The sequence below is a fragment of the Phalaenopsis equestris genome, unplaced genomic scaffold (genome assembly GCF_001263595.1).
Source record: "Phalaenopsis equestris unplaced genomic scaffold, ASM126359v1 Scaffold000472, whole genome shotgun sequence".
NCBI classification, from domain to species: Eukaryota; Viridiplantae; Streptophyta; class Magnoliopsida; order Asparagales; family Orchidaceae; genus Phalaenopsis; species Phalaenopsis equestris.
Genome location: NW_018164913.1, coordinates 51,492 through 73,311, shown reverse-complemented (window position 1 = coordinate 73,311; position 21,820 = coordinate 51,492). Strand labels below are relative to the sequence as shown.

Genomic DNA, 21,820 nt, shown 5'->3' with positions numbered 1-21,820 from the left:
CAGTCATCCGACCGGTCGCCTTAGTCGACTGAACTAAAACACATCAATTAGTTAGTTGTCTCCATATTCAAATTCAAATTTTGATACAAATTTGGTATAAGATCGACACAATTAATTATATTAAGAGTGATTTCCATAATTGTTCTCTCATTCTTGTAATTGTACAAATATGACCACGAGACAAAAAAAACAAATAAATTAACTCTTTTAATTACTCTCTTTCTTTCTCTCTCATTCCCCGAGCTTTAACTACAGATGAATGTTCACAAAAGACAAGTTAGGATTCAACATATTTAAATGAATATTTTAATATAAACAATGAGATTTAAATCTCGTCTCTATTATTAATATCCTACAACTGAGTGCCTAGGGCTGTCAAATCGACTCGTTGTTCACGAACTGCTCGTGTTCGACTCGTAAAACAATTGATTCGAACTCGAACAAATTTTTTGAGCTCGATATACAAACGAGTCGAACGTGAACGACGATATTTTTTAATTAGCTGAACATGAGTTGAGCTTGAGCTCGGCTCGTTTACACCCCTACACGTGTAAATCTTCCAATTTTTAAATTGATTAATTTTTATTTCTACTTTCAAGATTGTCTATTCCAACAAAAAGAATGTTACATGTGGAGGCCAAAAAAAAAATTACATCCACAAAAAATACTAAAACAATGTATATAATAAGCACATCATTACATTCTACTTTTTGCAGTATATGTGTTTCTACATCAATACTCAGCTTGTAATTTTTTTCTTCTTGTGAACATAAAAAAATATTATGTGATGTAAAATTACGGAGATAATATGTATGAGTACAAAATTATACTTTGTAGGTTACAAAGAGACTACAGAAAGTATAAAGCGGATACAAAGAGATAACAGGAAATATAAAACAAAACGTACTATATTACATGTATATTACCTCTCAAAACTAACTCTACCTGTAACCTAAAGCAAAATTCGGGAAGGGGTTAGCTCTCTAATTTGTCTTATTTTTAGGGTTGTTTTTATTTAGCAACATAGCTGCCTTCATTTTTGTAAACTGATTTCTCAATCAGCACAAGAGCAGATATGCAGAAAAGGGAATCGGCAAAGGCCTCCGGCTCAACCGGGACTCCGGCGAAGCGCGGCCGACCTATCGGAAGCACCTCTGGAAGTTCTGCTGCTTCCGCCGCCGCAGCGGCAGCGGCCGCGTCCGCCGCCTGCGCGGCACACGCCCCTCCTGCTTCTCTTCTCGGCCCCACCCTCCAAGTTCCCATCTCCTTTGCCGGTAAGTTTCTGAGCATTCCTTCAATATTTCTTGCGAACTCATCCTGATTTAAATTCTTTCTCTTCGTAATCCATATCATTTTCCGTAGTTTGTTAAATGTTTGTGTTATGCATTTTCTTTCTTCAAGCTGCTGTTGCCTAATAATTATAACATAATTAATTTTGCTGTTTATCAACATATGTTGTAGCAACAAGGACAAACGCGTGTTCATATTTATGTAACCCTATCTATTCTGGTCTGGTCGGAGAGAAGGGCGGAAGTCTGTAGCTTCAAATCCATATTGGATGAATCTGATCGGATCAGGCCTCATTGTGTTCTTCATTGCCGGATCTTTCACATAAAAATTTTGCTGTTGCCTATTATTTCTATCAGTATGTGTGCTGCATATTACTACTGAGTTAAGATTTAAATTTTTTCTGCTGTTGACACTTATCTAGTACTCGACACTTATACTAAATAGCCAAAACATTTTGCAAGTTGATAACTTGATTAGATCTTCCATCATTGTACCTCATATAGTAAGGTTTTAAAGTTAAACTATAATGTCAGCTCCAAGTTAAGAATAAGTCCAATGAGCTAATTAATTTCTTTTTGCAAAGGATGAAAACCTATGGCTTCCGACACCAATGACAAAAAGGGATGATGGAGAATTTTCATTCTTGCTTGTGAATAAGAAAGGCAATAAACACTGAGACCAATGACAAAAAGGGATGATGGAGAATATTCATTGGGTTTCTTGCTTGTGAATAAGAAAGGCAATAAACACTGAACGATGGAATTAAAAAAAAAAAAAAAAAAACTGAGAAGGAGATGAGAAGAAAAATTTTGTAGCAATGGCTGAAGGGGAGGCGACCTGTGATGCTACGCAGGCCAAATCTGTTGAAAAAATTTGGAGTCTTAATAATTTAAGATGGTTACAAAAAAAACACACCATAGATTTTCAATACAAACTTTTATTCATACTATATATTCATATATACAAGAATAAATTGATCAGAGCTATTAAAACTCATCATCATTGCAATTATATTTACCTAAACATAATAGAAATGCAGTTATTACATTTATCCATCACAATGCGGACCTAAGATTCCATCAAAGGGAAGGGTATGTATGCTAAAGACAAGTTAATGTATTCCATACGCAATATAATTGAATTATGCTTGTCTCAACAACTTAGCATTGTCAGAGGCTAATCATATATAATCAACAACTAGGTTATGATCAACAACTAAAGGAAATTACCATTAGAATAGATTATTATGAAGGAAAAATCCATATCCAATAGATACATAATAGTATTCTTATTTAGGAGTCAATAACTTTTATTCTCTATAAAATAATTGTAACAACACATAAGATATACTTGAAACTTGATGTCTTATAATCTTAGATCACAAATCATAAGTAACTTCAAGCACTGGCTCCCATAATAATTTAAAGGGAAATTTACATAAAAACCACACGATTCTAATACCCAAAATTTGATATTTGCACTTATAGCAGCTTGTTGCCATAAACCTAAGCATGAAAATGTGTATTTCACTATTTAAAAGATAGTGATGATGATATTTTTGATGTGATGTTAATGAATTGAGTGTCATGCACGTAAATATGAATGTTTAGGTGGTAGATAAGTAAAGACATTAAAATTGTGTTGTATGTGTGTAAGTTCCCTCAATTTAAAATAGCAATAAATATCAAATTATTCAATTAACATTTTTAATTATTTAACTTTTAAAAATTCTAAAATTCATATTAGTTATGCTTAATTTCAATTCAAATTCTTAGCTAAGTGAATGAAGTTCTAGCTATATTAATTGAAGATTTATTGCCCCAAGAATGAATATTTAATCCATATTTGGTCAAACCACAAGCGTCTTAATTTTTTTTTTAATGATTAATTGCTATAATTTTAATATAATTAACATGTAATATCCACTCGATATTGCTGTAGAGTATTTTAATTCTCATTTTGGTGGAAGTAGATGGAGAAAGAGGTAAAATTTTGAGAAATAAGTCATTTTGTTTGGTGTTAGCTAAATCACACATGAATAAGAGGAGTGGAAAAGGAAAAAAGAAGAAATGGTAAAATATGACTCCAATCTTTCAAGTGAGGGTGCTCACACAATCTCCAATAATGAGGCCCTGCCTACTATGCTATTCTACTTGAGATGTCTTAGTTGGATTGTGCTTATTGTCCCTTCCTTCTATCCCACAATCTCTATGATCTTTCACTCACTCCCTCTTAGACACTTGTGTAGCTTTCTCCAATCGAAGGAATGGTGGTGATCTTCCAGGAACCTACTTTATGTCGGGGGAAGGTCTTTCTTGATAATTTTATGTAGGTCCTTCCCTCCAAAATTATGATTTGTCCCCCTCCCTTTTTGATATTTATTTGTGAGAATTCTGGTTACAAGCTAAACCAAAATTATATATTATTGCTCCAAATTATTACACTTGATGGTTTTGAGGAGGTAGAGTGCAATGGTGACGTGGTTATAGAATCCCAACTCACGAGAGAGGAAGGGGATGCTCAATGATGATTGGAATGGAGCAGTCACTTCTTGCAGCTAGGATCAGGTAAGCGGAGAAAAGATAGATGAGGGGAGAGAAACGGATGTTACGATGACAAGATTTGAAAAGGGATAAGTCTTTTGCTAATAGTTGGTACCTAGGATGGCAACGGTTGAGTTGACATCTGATTTTCAATATTTTTCTGGGTTCAATGTAAAAAGAAAGGGCACACCTCATTATTTTAGCTTTAGTTTTATTTTTCTTTCGCTTTGTCGGTGCATCTGCATTTCATTGCAGGTTCCTAAATCAACTAAGTTTGGTGCACATGTAACTGCAGTTAGCTATGTAGGTTGGATATTTCACTTACAATCTTTTGATCCGTTGATGTAATCAATAAATTTCAATGATTTGTGGGTTTTATTTGGATAAAGAAAGTTCATGGTCCTAAACAAACTACTATTATGATTGTACCCTATCATCTAGATCGAGACCATTGGATACAGAGTAATGCTCTTGTTTCTTGTTCATTTCAAAAACTTCTCTTTAAAATCATAAATTCTTTAACGATAGTTAAAAATAGTTAATTACATTTGTATCTTCTGATTTGTTTCTCGTTTTATGAGATGCAGATTTATTTGCAGTGTAAGTTTTTGACTGGAAATCTTATATAATAAAATATAGACAGCTAAAAATGAAAAAAACCTTTTGCAAATAATTGGGACCCTAAGGTGGCAAGGGTTAAGTTGACATGATTTGGTTCAATAGTTCTTTATTCATTGGTTCAGTGTAAAAAAGTTTACATCTCATTACTTTAGCTTTAATTCTATCTTTTGCTTTATTGGTGCATCTCCTACATTTCATTGCAGATTCCTAAATCTCCTAAGATTATTGGACGTGTAACTGTAGTTAGCTATTTGAACTAGTTTTCTTGATTTTTGACTACCAGTTTGAATTGTTCTTTGTATTGGTTGGATATTTCACTTGCAATCTTCTGAGCCATTGATGTATTCGATAAATTTCAATGATTTTGTCAGGTTTTAGTAGGATAAAGAGAGCCTCATGGTCTTAAATATTTGAATTTTAGAGCAGACATTATACTAGAGTTACGACTTTTCCTCTATCATCTAGACCAAGGCCAAGGGATAGCTAGTGCAGACTCTTACAGATCAAAGCTTGTGCACTTGCTCTTTTCAAAAACTCCTCTTTAGCACTTATAAATTAGCTTACTATAGTTGAAAATCTTCAATTACATTTGTATCTTCTGATTTATGTCTCTTTTTATTATATATGGATTTGTTTGCATTGTAAATGCTTGCTTCTTTTCTTTTCTTTATCCATTGAATATTTGATAATGCATAATAAATTTATTTCATTTTGACTGCTAATGAGTGTCGATCTAAAATTTTATTCGTTTACAATTTCTTGCAAATTGTAATGACAAGACACGTGAATTAATAAGCTGATATGACAATGATTTCTTCCACTTTAATGGATTTACCAGGCAACTTAATTTGATACAATTGTGGCAAACTTTCCATTGATTACATGATGCTTATATGATCTTGTTGTAACCTTGTTTCTCATTAAGGGAGTATTTTATTGAAAGTAATAATTTTATTGGAATGCAAAATCCTTTCTGTTTGCTTATCCTATGCAACTATTCACCAGATCAAAATAATAAAAGGATTGTTCTAGCTCTTCAAAGTGGTTTGAAGAGCGAGTTAACATGGGCATTGAACACTCTGTCGTTGCTTTCATTTAAAGAGAAGGATGATCTGCGTAGAGATGCGACTCCTCTTGCTAAGATACAAGGACTGCTAGATGCTCTACTTCAAGTTGTAGGTGCTGCTATATTTACTCTTTTTTTGCGTTTCCTTTAATATTACTCTTCCAAGAGATTAACAAACTTTTTTCTATTCCAAGAAGCTCTAATGATTTCTCCTTTTTTTAATTACTTAACTTTTGGGTTCATAAATTTTTGGTCTTCATTTCTTTTTGTTATAGTTTTTCTATCTCATTGCATGTTTATCTTTAATCAATTAATGCCCATTAGCCATCAAGCATTAATTTTCTTGCATGGTGCTTGCATTTGTATATTGTTTTGTTTGTCTTCATTTTGTTTTAGTAGTTTCCATATTGTTGAGATAAGGTTAAAGATGATTGTGTTTCAGTAATGTTTGAACTGTGATGACCTTATGGGGAACACTAATTAATTAGACCATTAGTAACTTTACTTTTTTATTTTGGCATCCCTGGTTCAATGGATTCATTTTGTATTCCAAATTCTTGATTGTGCTCATTTGGTTTTGTCTATCTTTTTAGATAGATGATTGGCGTGACATAGCAATTCCTAGGGATTACAAAAGGTCATTAAGGCTAAGATCACTTGGAGAAAGTTCTACAGTTACGGGTTTTGGAAATGAGTATGAGTTGACAAATTCTACTGATGTTCCTGCTCATCCAGGGTATGTTACTTATCTTTTCTTGTATTTTCTTTCAACCTGTCCCATTAATAACTTGTGTTTAAGTGCATCCCCTTTAACATTGTCAACCTTGTTTGAAAAGTTTGGTTGAAATTTTTAGTCATTTTCTCATTTTTTCATTTTTAAATTACATTTGATATTAAGTCAGTTTTGATAAATTTGAATAAATTACACTGATGTCATTTTTTCTGCCAAATTTTCCCTTACATGTTATGTCTAGTTTTTGGCTTTTATTTTACATGCCTGAAACTCTTACACAATTGAGTTTATTTTATGCTATCTTATAGTTAGTAGGAGCTTCTTCCAGAATTATATTAATATAATTATTTTTTATTTGATCCTTTTATTCGGTTTAAACACAAATGGATCCATAATATTTTTCTTTCTTATTACACTTAACTTGGCCATAAATCATTTTTTAACATTGGTTTTATGTAACACATAATATTGATTACCTTAAAAGTATTATACAACATGCTGATCTATTATAAAAAGTTGGTTTGAAACATGGTTCTGTACTGATATACTCGATCTACATTCCTAAGCGGTGGTTCAAATTGACACATTTCAAGTTTATTTAGATTGATGCATCTCCATCTAGCCCTATGTTCCTTCCATTTCGGTGAAATGTTTGAAAAATATGGCCCGCAGGCCCTGCACCAACCTATTAAATGTTTGCGCAACATATTTTCATAAGCTTGGGGGTGTAATTATGTTCCTTTTGACTTAATTGGGCAAAGTATAATTATGTGTACATCATGCACAATTTCAACATGGCCATAAATTACTATACTTGGACATAAAGTGTTGGAAAACATGTGGTTTCATATAATATATAGTTTTAATTCCTTTGATATATTTTAAAAAAGTCTAATTAGTTATGCCACATTGGATTGAAACATGGCTTTGTGCTAATTTACCCGATCTACATTCCCATGTAATGGTGCATTTTGATGTCTTTGGAGCATATATAGTTTTCCGTCACCATTGAACTCCATGTTGCTCAAGGTTCAATCAGATGGCCATCACCAACTCATTACACGATTGCAACGATAATCTCATATGTTTGGATTGTAATTAGGCACCTCTGATTCAATCAGGTCCTGTACAGTCATGTGTAAATAATGCAAAATTACAACGTGGTCATAAATTACTACAGTTGGCCATAATTTCATTAATTATTTCCCAACATTTCGTTTCATATAATATGTAATTGTAATTGCCTTGGATCTATTGCACGAAATAATAAGCTTATCTATTGGACACTTGGCTATATGCCAGTATACCTGATTTACATTCCCGAGTAGCGGCTCAGATTACGGTATTTAGAGTGCTTTTAGATAGATTTGCCACCATATTGCCTGGTGTTCCTTCCATGGCAGTCAAAGATCCAAACAAGTTGGAATCACAAACTCAATACATGTTTGCGATAACTAAATCTATTGTGGCTGCGCGCTTTCTAAATTGAATTGGGCCTAATTCCCCTATGACTACGCATTAAGTGGGCCCACACGATGGACTCTACTCCAAGCATAGATGTAACAACCAACCCACTCCAATTCATCTCTAAAGGACACTTAGCCGTAAATTACAAGGAAGCAAAGCTGTTGGATCTCCTCCATAAATTTGAGAAACCCTGAAGGTCTCAAGGGAATAGAGGAGAGCTTATATGTGAAGAAGATGAAATGAGGCATTAAGGATGCCATGATGGGCAAACATTTTCTGAAGGTATAACCTGCATTTTAAGAGTGAGCTTCATCTACTTCTATCCATTGACCATTGCCTCAAAGTTATTGCTTGTTTCTTGAGTCGTCATATATGATTTTATCGGCGTGCATGGGGATCCTTTCTTTGTCTAAGTGTCTCATTCACTAGTTATGAATTTTTTATAGGTGGGTGTCCCAAAGTAGCCTAAGTGCAATTGTAATCGCTCTTATTGAATTGGGGGGATGTCCAATTATCATTCCCTATGCCGCTTTATAGGGTGTTAATTGGAAGAGCTACTGTTAAGATCTCTAAAATAAATCTAAGACTTGACAAGTTTTGCATCACATTTTACATATTATGCATAAGCATTCCTGAAATGCTTTCCATTAACAATGAATCAAATGAAAAGGTACAATAAAAACAAGATTCAAAAGCTAAAACGTAAACTATCAGTTGGGACTTGAACAAAACGGTCTTTCTTGTTGTCGAGTTTGCCCAAAGAATGGTCCAATGAAAGTTGAGACAATAGTAGAACAGAACTTCCATGAGCTCCTGACAACCTTCAAAAGAATTGAAAGATACAAGAACATACGAATATGATAAATGTGCTTTATCTTGAGATTTGTATAAATCTTGATACAATATGACTAACACTTAATTGCATATGCTTATATTTGATTGCTAGCTCTTCTCCAATAGATGATTAAACTTTCAGAAATACTATGTATCAATAAAAGTTTGTTTAATACATAGAAGAGACTATGACAAACAATTGACTAAATTTCGGGAAATAAAAATCATTACTATAAGATGGAAATATATTTGTCAACTTTATCTATGAGATTTATTTGCCTTTCTTGTTTGAAAGCCACTTCCTTTGATGAAATCCCTATAATATGATCATATACAATATTAATATTTATCAAGTTACTGATTTATTAGCTATGATTTTTTATTAATATTAATTTTTAATTAGCAATTTCTTTAATTTTTTCATCTAATTTATTTTAATAAAATTATTTTAATATTTTCTACATTTTTATTCTGTTTAACTAAGTTTGACTTTATTTTTATTTATTTTATTTTAAGTTAAATTTAAAATGAATTACATAATATAATAAATAGATCCTCTATTTTGATGATGATTATTTTTTTTAAATTAGCTTCAAAATGTTGAAAATAAATGCTTTGTTTATTATTATTCTACCACTAATCAAATTCATTTTGAAGTAACTTTAATTTAAGGATTTTATTTAAATATATCACTATCATTTTTAAACTATAAATTAATCTACATTACTATTTTTATTATAAAATTAAGCATGAAACTATTTTAATATTCTTATTATTACAAAATAATTTTTCTTGTACGATATTATCAATATTCAAATTGCAATATTTTTGTTAGATTTAATATATAGAAAGAAAAATAATAGAATTTATGTATCTTGGTTTTTTAAAATAAATTTATATTTTTTGCTAATTTGTATTTATACTTTCATGTTGCTTTTTTCTTCTTTAGATTTTCAAGACACCGACTTTGTTTCTAATTTCACTTTTTTTACATAAACCCTTAGTTGGGGTTTGTCTACTTAAATCAAAATTATGGTTTTTAATTTTAAGATTTTTTTTGTTAAAATTAACTTTTTGTCTTAGGGAAGGAAAAATAAAACATTTTTGGCATAAAAGATCATATCTAAGTTGATTGGATTCAATCTTATGCGGTTGACCCCATCGTCAACTTGTGTAGGTGCTCATGCTCTGTTTGGCATGTGGAGGTCCCCTTTTTTATTCTATCGAGTACTCTACTTGCTTGTATTCTCTCTTGTTTGGTTTCTTGCTATATCTCCCTTCCTTGTTTGTCTCCACTGAGCTCTTCCCTTTTGCCTTTAATAATCATGATTAGCAATTATGTGGTGTCATTTTTTTTTTCATTTTAGCAAATATTTTTATTCCTTCATTAAAATAATTTCATTATTTAAATTTTAAGTTATTTTGAATAAATTAAATCTACTTGTAATTCTTATTCATTTTATTAATCTTATTTCATTAAATAACTTAATATATAATATAATTACATATTATTCTAATTTATTAATGCATTGTTTAAAACGTATAAAATGATATAGCTAAAATATAATATTGTCTTTATTATTTAAAATCTTTTGCATCTTATGTCACGCAAAGTTGAAATTATTATGCCTGAAAGAGGTGGTCAGATTTAAAGTGTTTCTTTAACGAATATATTTAAGAATGCACAAATACAATTTTTCAAATGGTTAAAGAGCCAAATAAATTCAAAAGCTTATTAAATTTATTTTTTTTTAAATGCATTTGAGGCAAAAATATATATATTTTTTATTACCTACCTCTTATACTTTCTCACCAACCGTAAACTTGTTACCTTTTCTTAAACGATTTAATTTAAAGTAATTTTCCTGTAAAATAATCATGAACTAATTGATGAGCTAAATAACTCAATGACTAAATGCATTTCTAAAATATAGAAATGTAAGGCTTAAAAATTGATATGAATGCCAAATTTTTGTTTTAAAATTATAAACATTTTCATTCATACTTTTTAATACAATGTATTTATATTAAGTTATTATTTATCTCTTTATGATTTATCATTTTAATACTTTAATTTTCTATAACATAAACTCATCATAGGGACACCATTTAAAATGTATAATTATGAAAGCAACTCTCAATAACTTTGTTCGTGTTTATCCTATGAGAGTAGACAACTATTTTTTTAGGTAGCTACAAACATCCACAATTAGTATCATAATAGGGTGAGTCCATCGTTTATCATGTGCATATAAACATTCTTATATAACATATGCTTTGCATTTCTCCTATCAAGTATGCTCTTTAATATCATTTTTTATATATAAAATAGTCATTTCAAGCTGTGAAGAATGTTGAATAATATACATGTTAATATGAGACTTGATACTTGAGAATAAGAATTCAAATTAAGCAACTTATAATCTTGTGAAATAATCATTGGCATGCGACGGTTCCCTCCTTGCTTGAACTCGTGCTTGATGAGAGAAATGTTACTAGAAGTTATTTAATTTGATTTCTCATTTTTATGCCCAAAATTTCATATTAACATGCGTATTATATAGTATTTTTCATATGTCAACTAAAGTAGTTATATCTTGAAATAATTTGTAAAAAATATTATTAAATTATATGTTTAATGAGAGAAATGCTAGAAAACATATTATATACGAATGTTTTCATATGTATGCTGAAGGATAGTGTCATCGAGGAAGCGCAAAAGATGCTTGTCTATCTTCATTGGCTAGATATAGAAGATTTTATTGAGATGCTCATACCTTAAGGATTAACACTGTCATTGCCGTGTCCCAAGCCTAGAATGCAAAAAGTGGAGAGTTATAATAGTTAGCCGACAACTAACGTAAAATTTTTGTCGAGAAAATCATGACATAAATACTTTAAATCATTGTGTAACTCAATATGGTACAATGAAGAAAATTGATTCTTGTAGTTGACCCCACTTAGTAGTATAAAAGCTTGTTGTTATTGTTTTTATTGTTCATACCTTAAGGATATATTTTAGATGTGCTCTTGTGATGAATGTATATTATAATTATACTATTAAAATAATAAAGAAAATATATGACTAATAGCTTTATACAAATGCATTTATTTAAATTCATGAATAAGAGATATTTATGGTTTAAAACAAAATTGACGTGCATATTGATTTTTAAGCCTAACATTATTATTTCTTAGAAACATATTTAATCTCTAAGTTATTTTTAACTAATGCATTTGTTAATAAATATTTTAGAGAAAAAATACTTTAAATTAAATAAGTGAAATGAGAGAATTTATATATTAACAAAAATTTATTTTAAATTAAATAGATGAAATGAGAGAATTCGCTTGGGATTGGTGAGGAACTATAGGGGATTGTTAATAATAATAAATAAAAATTTATCAGTTGGCATTGAAAAAGTTTAAATTTTAATGTATTTGATGGCGAATGTTTTAATAAAATTTTGGAGCTAGTTGGCTTTTTCGTGATTTGGAAACTAATGTTTGTAAATTCTTATATATGTTAAAAAAAATGTACAGTTTGATTGCCTGTTCTTTTCTTTGTAAATTTAAGATTTCGGGCTTAGTTCTAATAAGAGATGTAAAAGATTTCAAATTCTTCTACTTTCTAACGAAGAGAATATCATATATTATCTATATCATTTTATATTAAAAATAATGCATTGATAAATTATAATAATATGTAAGAATATTATATATTAATGTATTTAATAAATTAAGAATAATAAATTATAATATTAATATATACTAATGATAATAATAATAATAATAATAATTAAATTATTTTAAAAAATTAAAATATAATAAATAATGTATGATAAAATTGGCATCAATTTTAAAAATTAATTATTAACAAACTATTTAATAAAATAATGATAATATATTCAATGATATAAGAATAATAACTTAAATAAGAAATTTTAGTTAGATTTAATTTAGTTAATATATTTCAAAATATGGTTTATAAAATTGTTAAAAATAAGATTGTAAAATGAAATCTATGTAAACAAGTGTTAAAATGAAAAAAAAAGAGCCACACCGCATGGTTACCTGTTACAACTATAAGTAGAGAGCTGAGTAAGCGAGACAAAGAGCGAGGTAGAGGGTGAACGAGGAAGGGAGATCTAGCAAGCAACATGGTGATAACATGCAAATAGATTGAGCTCACAATCGGGTGGGAAGGACCTCCACTTGTCAATATGAGCACGAATACCTATGCAAGTTTTAATTGAGTTTAATTTAGGCAGGTTTTTATGCTGGAAAGAAATTAAGTCTTTTCATTCTCCAAATCAAATGTTAAATTTTAACTAAACTTTTTTTAAAAAATATTGAAGATCTTAATTTTAATTTAAATTTCAATGCAAATTTTTACCAAGATTTATTTGAGTATGACTAATCTAGAAAATGAGTTGGTGTTTTAGAAAAAAGAAACTGGAGGAAGAAAGAAACTTTGAGGTATGAATAAAAAATAACGACAAGAAGAAGCCTTTATTCCACTAAGTGAGGTCAGCTACTTGAATCCTTTTTCTCCATTGCGTCCTATTGAATGATATTTTCATTTAATTCTAATAAATTAATATTTTTTTTATACAATATGCTCAAGTTTTTCTAGGTCTGTCTCTGCCTTTCTTAACATAAGTCGAATCTAAAACATCAAACTAGCAAAAATTTTAAATTTAATTTAAAAATTCAAATTACAAATTTTAATTTTATTAATTTTTAAATATTAAATTTAGTAAAATATTGCTTGTTAAAATTTGATTATATTATTGTAAGATTTTTTTTAATAATAAGAATATTGAATCAACTTTATGCTTAATTTCATAATGAAAAAATTAATGTTGTTCAATTTATAGTTTAATAATAATAAAGATATAACTACATGAATATATCATGTTGCTGTTATTAAGAATAATTTAGGCTAGGTTTAGAATAGTGCTAAGTGAAGCAAAAAGTAAAATGAGTTTTCTTCACTTAATTTTGAGGCAAATTAGGGAGAATAATCATTATATAGTGGATTTATTTATTAGTACTCATTTTAACTAAATAAAAAAAAATGTAACCAGTGACACTCAAGCTTAATTGGATAAGATAGAGGATAGATACAATATATATTTTTTTATTAAATTAAATTATAGGAGAAAAGAAAATATTAAAGAAACTTAACTAATTAAATCAAAATTAAAAATAATAAAAAATTCACAGTAAGAAAAATTAATAACCAATAAATACTAATTATATATATGATTAGCCGACCTCACTTAGTGGGATAAAGGCTTGTTGTTGTTGTATATATATGATTATATTATTTGTATTTTATCCAAAGAAGTGATAGAAAAAAGAAACAAACAAGTCTCAAAGTGGATGATTATTTTTATATTTTATAGTTTTTTTTTGTTTTTCTAAATTTAGTGTATTGTTTGTTATCGTCTCTTATATGTATTGAGCGAAATTTTTTTTTTGATACAAATTATTGTTTTAATTTGTTTAAATTGATTTTTTATTGCCATAAATAAAATCTCAAAACATTATTCTTCACATGTAGTTTTAATGGATTATCATTAAAATAATATGTAAAATATATCATTAAAATATATGTTTAATTAGAGAAATGCAAATGAATTATTGTATATGAATGCTTGCATCTACATGTAGATGGGTAGTGTCGCTCCATTTAGTACTAGTTGATGATGATTGTAATTGTGCAAAAAATATTTGTCTACCCTCATGGATTACATAAAAAAAATATTAAGATGTTTGGATCTTAAATGTATATTTTAGATGTTGTTCTTGTTATCGATGTATGTCATACAAAACTTAAATACTAGATTGATAAAAACAAGGAATGGATAACAACTTGATACAAATGAATTTTATTTAAATGTATTAATAAGAAATGTTTATCTTTTAAAAAAGAATTTTACATGTATATTGGTTCCTAAGCCTTATGTTATTATATTTTAAAATTATTTTATGGAAGCAAATGTTTGAAGCTAAATTAGTGAAAAGAGAGGATTCTTTATAGTCGATGAGGAGCTGCAAGACACGGGTAATATAATAAATTTTTGTATCGGTTGTATTTGAAAACATTTAAATTTTGATGTATTTGATGGATAGTTTTTTAGTTAACTTTTGGATCTAATTGAGTCTTTTGTAAATTAAAAATTTATGTTTATAAATTCTTATATATGTTATTTAAAGAAAAAAATTTGTCTATATATCTTTTCCCACTTTAATAATCTTAAACTTTTGGGTCCAATCGTGACATATGGCATTCAAATTTGACATAATTTGTAATTTGTCATATGATCAATTAGAGAGCACATGAGATGACAAACAAGCTAATATGATATTGTTTAACATTGAGGCATTATAAAAACTAACTTCGTCACCTCAATAAAAATGGGACTCATTTCACTATCGAACACACTAAGTGGTATGCAGTTTTCCATTACCACTTCAAAATGTGAGTGGGTGGACTCTGTTTGACACATTCTATTCTTTGATTGTGTCACACTACTGATTAAAACCATATTTTTAATTGACCCTAAGAATTCTTACAGAAAGTCACATTAACATTTTTTTTAAAATAAAAATAGCTTGGGGAACTAAAAAATTGAAATAAATCATAAAAAATTATGAAAGATATGTAAATTTTATTTTTTGCCCATTTCTAAGGAAAAAAACAAAAACAAAATGTTGCTTTAAAGATTCCCAATGCATTTAACGAGATTTAAAATGCAACATCCCCTTTTTTCTTCCCTAAGATAAACTTTTATAAGTATTAAAGTTCTCTGAAATTGGGGAAATTTCCAAAAAGGGTTAAGAATAGTCTCACAGTTGGGAGAAAATATTACATCCTGACTTCGTATGTAGAGTTGTTTGCGGAGTACAATCTCGAGCTGACATGTGGAAGGTTGGGGCCTACTGGGAGAAAATATTACATCCTGACTTCGTATGCAGAGTTGTTTGCGGAGTCCAATCTCGAGCTGACATGTGGAAGGTTGGGGCCTACCTGCATAAAAAATAAAAAAAAAGAATGAAAACGTGCGACCCGGTTTGACCGATGCGTTATAAGAATATTCAATCCATAAGAATATTCTCTCATGTTATTCTGAATATTTTTCACGTTATTCTTGTGTTATTAGTATGTTATTGAGGTGATTCAACCAAATTACAAGATAAAAACTTTTACTGATGCGTTATTAATGTGTTATGAAAGTGATTTTGAGTTGATATTGTTGTTTAAAGAACAATAGCATCTCAAAATTACCTCAGTCACTGTTTTTAATGTATTATTGGTGTGTTATTCATGTGTTATTTATGTGTTATTGAGGTGATACAATTCAATAACAAGATGAAAATTTTTACTGATGTAATATTCATGTGTTATGGAGGTGATTTTGAGTTGATATTGTTGTTTAAAGAATAATAATATCTCAAAATCACCTCAGTCACTGTTTTTAATGTGTTATTGATCTGTAATTGAGGTGATACAATCCAATGACAAGATTAAAATTTCTACTGATGTGCTATTCATGTGTTATGAATGTGATTTTGAGTTGATATTGTTGTTTAAAGAATAGTAACAACTCAAAATCACCTCAATAACACACCAATAACACATGAATAACGTGAAAAATATTCAAAATAATGCAAGAGAATTTTCCTATAACACGGCGGCAAAGGATAAATAACGTAGATGAATATAAATAACACATCAAATATTTTCTTATAACACATGGGCAAGACTCTGAAATCCGGAGGAATATAATTGACGCGATGAAATATTCATATAAATCATCGGCAAGGGTAAGTAACACATCGATTGGGCCGGGCCACACTTTTTCATTTATTTTTTTCATTTTATATGTAGGTGAACCCCGACTTTTCACGTGTCAGCTTGAGATTGGACTCCGCGAGCAGCTCTGCATGCGGAGTTCGGATGTAATATTTTTTCCGAAGTTGGATGTTATTCTCTTGACTTTTGGAGGCTCGTTTGACATGATTTATGGGAAGATAGTCTTCCTAAGTAAAATGAAACTGACTTTTAGAATTGATGTAGTGAATCATTCTTTTGAAGAATTTGATTGCTTCGATCATCATAAAATTGATCACACAATTAAAAAACACTTTCAAATCGCACCAATGATTCAGATTATTCTAGGTGGCCGTTTGCCTGTGTGTTAGATTGGTTTGCTTGTGTGTTAGATTGGTTGAGTTTATATTAGTTTAAATATCACTGTCTTGATTTGCATTCCTACTTAAAAACTATCTCTTGCCTAATAAAATATGATCAATTATGAATACTAAACTAATCGTAACAAATTGAGGAAAAAAGACTAATCCCATTTGGATTAATTTCATAATATTCTTCATCCTCTATTTTGAAATGGCATATCTACAGCGAAGTAAATGAAGTCAGTTTCAATGGACTTTGCCCCTCATCTATGAAGTAAGAAATCCTTCAAAAACATATTAGGGATGTTTACTATAGAGGGTCTTTTACTTACTGGCCCTATCAAACTTAGCAAATGGTTGGATTCACGTTGCAACTACACCAATTAATTTGTTGATTTTCCAAAGTCCTCTTTTATTGCAACACTGAGGTCAATGCACCAGAGAAAGGTCATAGTTATGAAACTTTTAGCCCGCCAAGGAGCCTATGCCATGTTGATGTGATTTGGTTTGCTATGGTTATAGCCTTGGGGCCAAAAAAGACTGCTTACTTGCTGATGAATTGATGGTCCTTTATAACGTATCCCTACAAGCAAGGGTAGTTTAAGCGATTTATTCCAATTTAATGGCGAGAACTATTTCTCACATGAATGAGTCAAATTTAATTAGGCGTGAACTGTTAGAAAGATTTGTTAGTTTTAACCCAATCAGGAAAAAAGTGCCAAAGAGGACACACATGGCCTAGAGAAGGATTGACTCTACTTGTCGATTACTCAGTCTGATGACCTTCAAATTTTCATCATAGGAGTTTCCTAAGTGAAACTCCTGATGAATTAGTCATGGGAACTAATCACAAGCAAGCATCCATAAGACTTGTTCTAGCAAACTCAAAATAACTCCATGACTGAACCAACCTCTTTGCACAAATTTGGAATGGCAAGCATGCATCGTTGCCATCAGAAGACACTTCAAGTGTGATCCGTAGAAGGGGAAAAACCACATAAAAGATGGGAGATCAGATTCGCAATCTTTATTTGTGTTGAAAGAAGATTTTATTTAGAGCTTCAAAAAACACACTTTGAAAGCAACACAACTTAGACTCTTGCTTGGAGAAGAAGGGCAGTGAGTCATCATCTGCAAAGGAATCTGTAGCATGTGAAAAGTATGTTAAAGATGTAGGCTCTTATGGGCAAACAATGGCCAAGTTTGATCCGAAAAAGAAAGGAGCTAGAGCTGGGTGCTAAGGCAACATGAGCTATATAACTCGAAAGTATAACACAATTTCATTCCTTTTGCCATTACATTGTCTCAGCAGTCTTCTTCCCTAAGGATCTACTAACTCCTTAAATAGGAGCCATACTAAATGAGCCTTAATGATTATCACTTCCATCAGACTCTTCCTCTCAACAACAACTATGGACATTGGCTAGAAGCAGCTGCATGCATTGGCATGCGTATTAGTGCACGATCTTCATCATTTTTTTGGGGAATCAGACTAACAAATAAAAGCAGGTTGGTTCTACTAGCTTTGTTGATGTGGGTTGAGTCGACCACCTTGAATTGCATTGGATTTCGGTTCACTTGTGTTTGGCTGTGGTAGATCTAGATCTTTTTATCCTTTTTTATTTAAATTTTTTTTAAGGTCACTCTAAAATTTAAAGTTAGGAAATTATGAAAAATATCAGGCACCAACAAGTGAGTTATTAGGTCAATTTATGGTCAATTTGATGAAGGCTACTGATTTCTTAGTTATGACTACTTACGTCACTTTCAGATTTAAGTTAATTGAAGATAAACATGACCATGGAAACTAACTGCATTCTTGATATTCTCATCAATAATTAATTAAAGCAATCAATATATCCCTAAATTTATCTATTCACCTGAACAGTTTCATTTTTTTTAAATTATATATTCAACATTATGTCTATTCTGCTCTTAATATTAACCTTTGTTAGGATGGATAGCTGCAATCGATATATCCCTAAATTTATCTATTCACCTGAACAGTTTCATTTTTTTTAAATTATATATTCAACATTATGTCCATTCTGCTCTTAATATTAACCTTTGTTAGGATGGATAGCTTATAACTTTGTCAATGCTGTTGGATATATATATTTTTAATTTTTATTTGCTTTCTTACATAGCTGTATTATTCATCATCCTCTGTTCATTGTTCTGAAATAAATTTGTCCCCTGCATTCAAAATCTACCAACTTCATGTAGCAAATATGCATTTTTTGTTCGATGTTCATTGCGATTGATTAAGTTTGGACAATTCTCCTGCTTTACTATGATTATTGATTTCATGTACTTCTAGTATTTGGGTATTGCTTGCTCTTTTGTCATTGTCATTATTAGTCGATCATTTTTTGTTTTGATTTACGTCACAATTTCAATTGTAGAATTTTATATCTTTAAATTTTCTTTTATAGCAACTCAGGGAATGCTTTGTCGAACATGGATACCTCAGTTCGCAAGGCTTCAAAGAACCGGGTTTCAGAGTGGTGGTTTGAAGAAGATGGTTTATTTAATCTTGATGATGAAGGACGCTCAGAAAAACAGCAATGTGCAGTTGCTGCTTCAAATATCATTCGCAACTTCTCTTTCATGCCTGAAAATGAGATAATTATGGCTCAAAATAGGCATTGCTTGGAGACACTATTCCAATCCATTGAAGATCAATATATGGGTAAACATTATTTTCTTCTCATTTAAGTGTTTAAACATTTTATAGTTCATATGTTTTATTATTTATAGGAAATTCTTTGGCAGTGCAGATAACTTTTTTGATGAAATACAAGAACAAAGAGAATTATGCTTCAATAATATTGCTACTGTGATTTATTTATGCCCTGTTTGTGTTATTGACACTTTGTTGTGATGAATGAGTTTTAACCTATAATTAATGAACTAATCTCTTCAAGTATTTTTTTCCATGGATCTTTTTACCTTTTAATGGTGCATGATAGATGGGCACGAAATGTACTTCTTACATGTAAACTCGATTCTTTTCTCTGTTCGATTGTCGTCTCTGCTGAAAGTAATGCGATGCTGTGTGATTGAACAGAAGATGAAGAACTCATAACCAATGCACTTGAGACATTAGTAAATTTGTCACCTCTGCTTGACCTTCGAATTTTCAGCTCATCAAAGCCTTCTTTCGTAAAAATAACGTAAGGCAATTTTATCATAAAGGCATTATTGTGTCTGTTTTACTGTCTTGTATTCATTTAATTTAAATTCTATCAAAACAGGGAAAAAGATGCAGTGCATGCCATTATGAGAATGCTGGAATCATCCGTGAAGGCATGGCATTGCGCAGCTGCTGAACTTCTTGGCCGCCTAATAATTAATCCTGACAATGAGCCGTTTCTTCTTCCTTCTGCTGCTCAGGTTTGTGGAATTTCTGAAATATGTTTTTCACTTAATAACTGTGGCCTACCAGAGCTTTATCCGTTTTAAAGAAAACCTTAATTATCAGCCATATTATTTTAGAGCATATGAGAGTTTTTCTTCCTCTTGTGGTTAAAGGTTAGTGAGCGAAGAAGGCGTGGCCCAGGAAATTAATGAAGGTTGAAGATTGCTTGCATATTTATTTATTCCTTGATGAAGAAAATGAGCATTTCAACCAAAGCAACGTACTACTTGAAAATTCAAAATACTTTGTAACCGTGAGGGGAGGACATATGAAGTCAATGAACACGTATATGCATTATTCTCTTGATTCTCATACTTTTAGCTAGGGACGAAGGAATGGAACAACAGTTTCCAATTCATGGATGGATGAAAGTTTTAATTTTTTTAATAATTCAATCTTTAATAATTTTGAGTTCAATACATCATGCTTATTCTAAAGTGAACAAGTGCATGCTAGAGAATAATTACGATAAAATAATAACTATAGGTGCAAATCTGATCAAACAAGGAAGAATTTAGCCAAGGCATTGCAGGGGTCATTTGATAATTTGTTTTCATCCCATGTGGTTGTCTAATTTGACTCGTTGATCAACTTGTTGGTAATTGAACTTCAGCATTAATGATATTGCGTCAACTTTGAGGTACAAAGAACTCTCTGGAGAGTTTGTTGTGGTGCGATCATCATTGGTAATTGGTGTAAGCTTTGCATTTGTATACAAGGCAGTTATGAGTCATTTGATAGTAGCCTATCCTTCTGCTTGATCGAGAAATGATGATGTTTATCTTTACTTAGGGTAAATTCATCACAAATGATCTTAAATCCAATTTAAATGGGTTTGACTAAAACGATCATACAAGTGCAACAATTATTGAAGTAGAAATCTCTTTTTGTGGAAAAACCATCTAGCAACTCTTTGGGATTTATATCTTTAACGCTGAAATTAATGTAGATAGCATACCATATTTTCCTTGATAATGAAATCCCAATCTGTTATGTTTAGAAAAGCGTATAATCCAGAGTGATTCCAATAACTCTAAGGAATAAACTTCAATAGATTTCAGTGATTTTTAAATGTCCATAGAGAGAGGCCTTGAAGAGTTACAATCTATTAATGAACTAGAGTTGAGTTTGATGAGAATGATTCCATGAAGAATAACGTTAATGATATTATGGAAGTATAACTTCAGAGTGGAAAAGTTCTCTAATATCGAATGGTGAAGTAAACATTAGAAGAGAAAGCTAAGAAGATTAAAATGCTAAAGTATTCATCCCATTTGCCTTAACTTCATTAGAAGCATGGCAACAAGGAACCCTGTTAAGGTGGATTGTAATGCGCCAGTCTATTTAGAAAAGCTTTCTACCATACTTAAAATATTCTATATCCCAATAAGTGTAGGAAGCTTTAGTCAAAGCACCGCTTTAGCTAGTTGTCTTACTCACACACTTATAACTAAAAAATGTTGTATCCTATTTTTTTTTGCTAGTGGCGTGCCTATATCTTGCCTAGGAACATGTGGTGGAAGCTCCCTGCCTCCCTAAGATCGCCGATTCGAAGTTTTCCTCGCTGATGTTCCGTGTCTATCTTCTCCCAAACGCCATCAAACCCCCGCAACCACGGCCTCGCCCACCGCACCCGGCCC

The 21,820-nt window shown here is 30.7% G+C and overlaps 1 protein-coding gene across 1 annotated transcript in view; it reads left to right on the top strand.

Annotated features, from left to right (window-relative positions):
• The first annotated feature begins 1,036 nt into the window (after positions 1 to 1,036).
• Positions 1,037 to 21,820, top strand: part of LOC110027980 (armadillo repeat-containing protein LFR) — a 24,997-nt gene continuing 4,213 nt past the window's right edge. The window contains exons 1-6 of the mRNA XM_020729652.1: positions 1,037 to 1,274; positions 5,460 to 5,629; positions 6,114 to 6,256; positions 19,195 to 19,451; positions 19,830 to 19,935; positions 20,017 to 20,155. Of these exons, the coding sequence (XP_020585311.1) occupies positions 1,076 to 1,274; positions 5,460 to 5,629; positions 6,114 to 6,256; positions 19,195 to 19,451; positions 19,830 to 19,935; positions 20,017 to 20,155 (1,014 nt within the window). The 5' untranslated portion in view covers positions 1,037 to 1,075. The remainder of the gene's footprint in view (positions 1,275 to 5,459; positions 5,630 to 6,113; positions 6,257 to 19,194; positions 19,452 to 19,829; positions 19,936 to 20,016; positions 20,156 to 21,820) is intronic.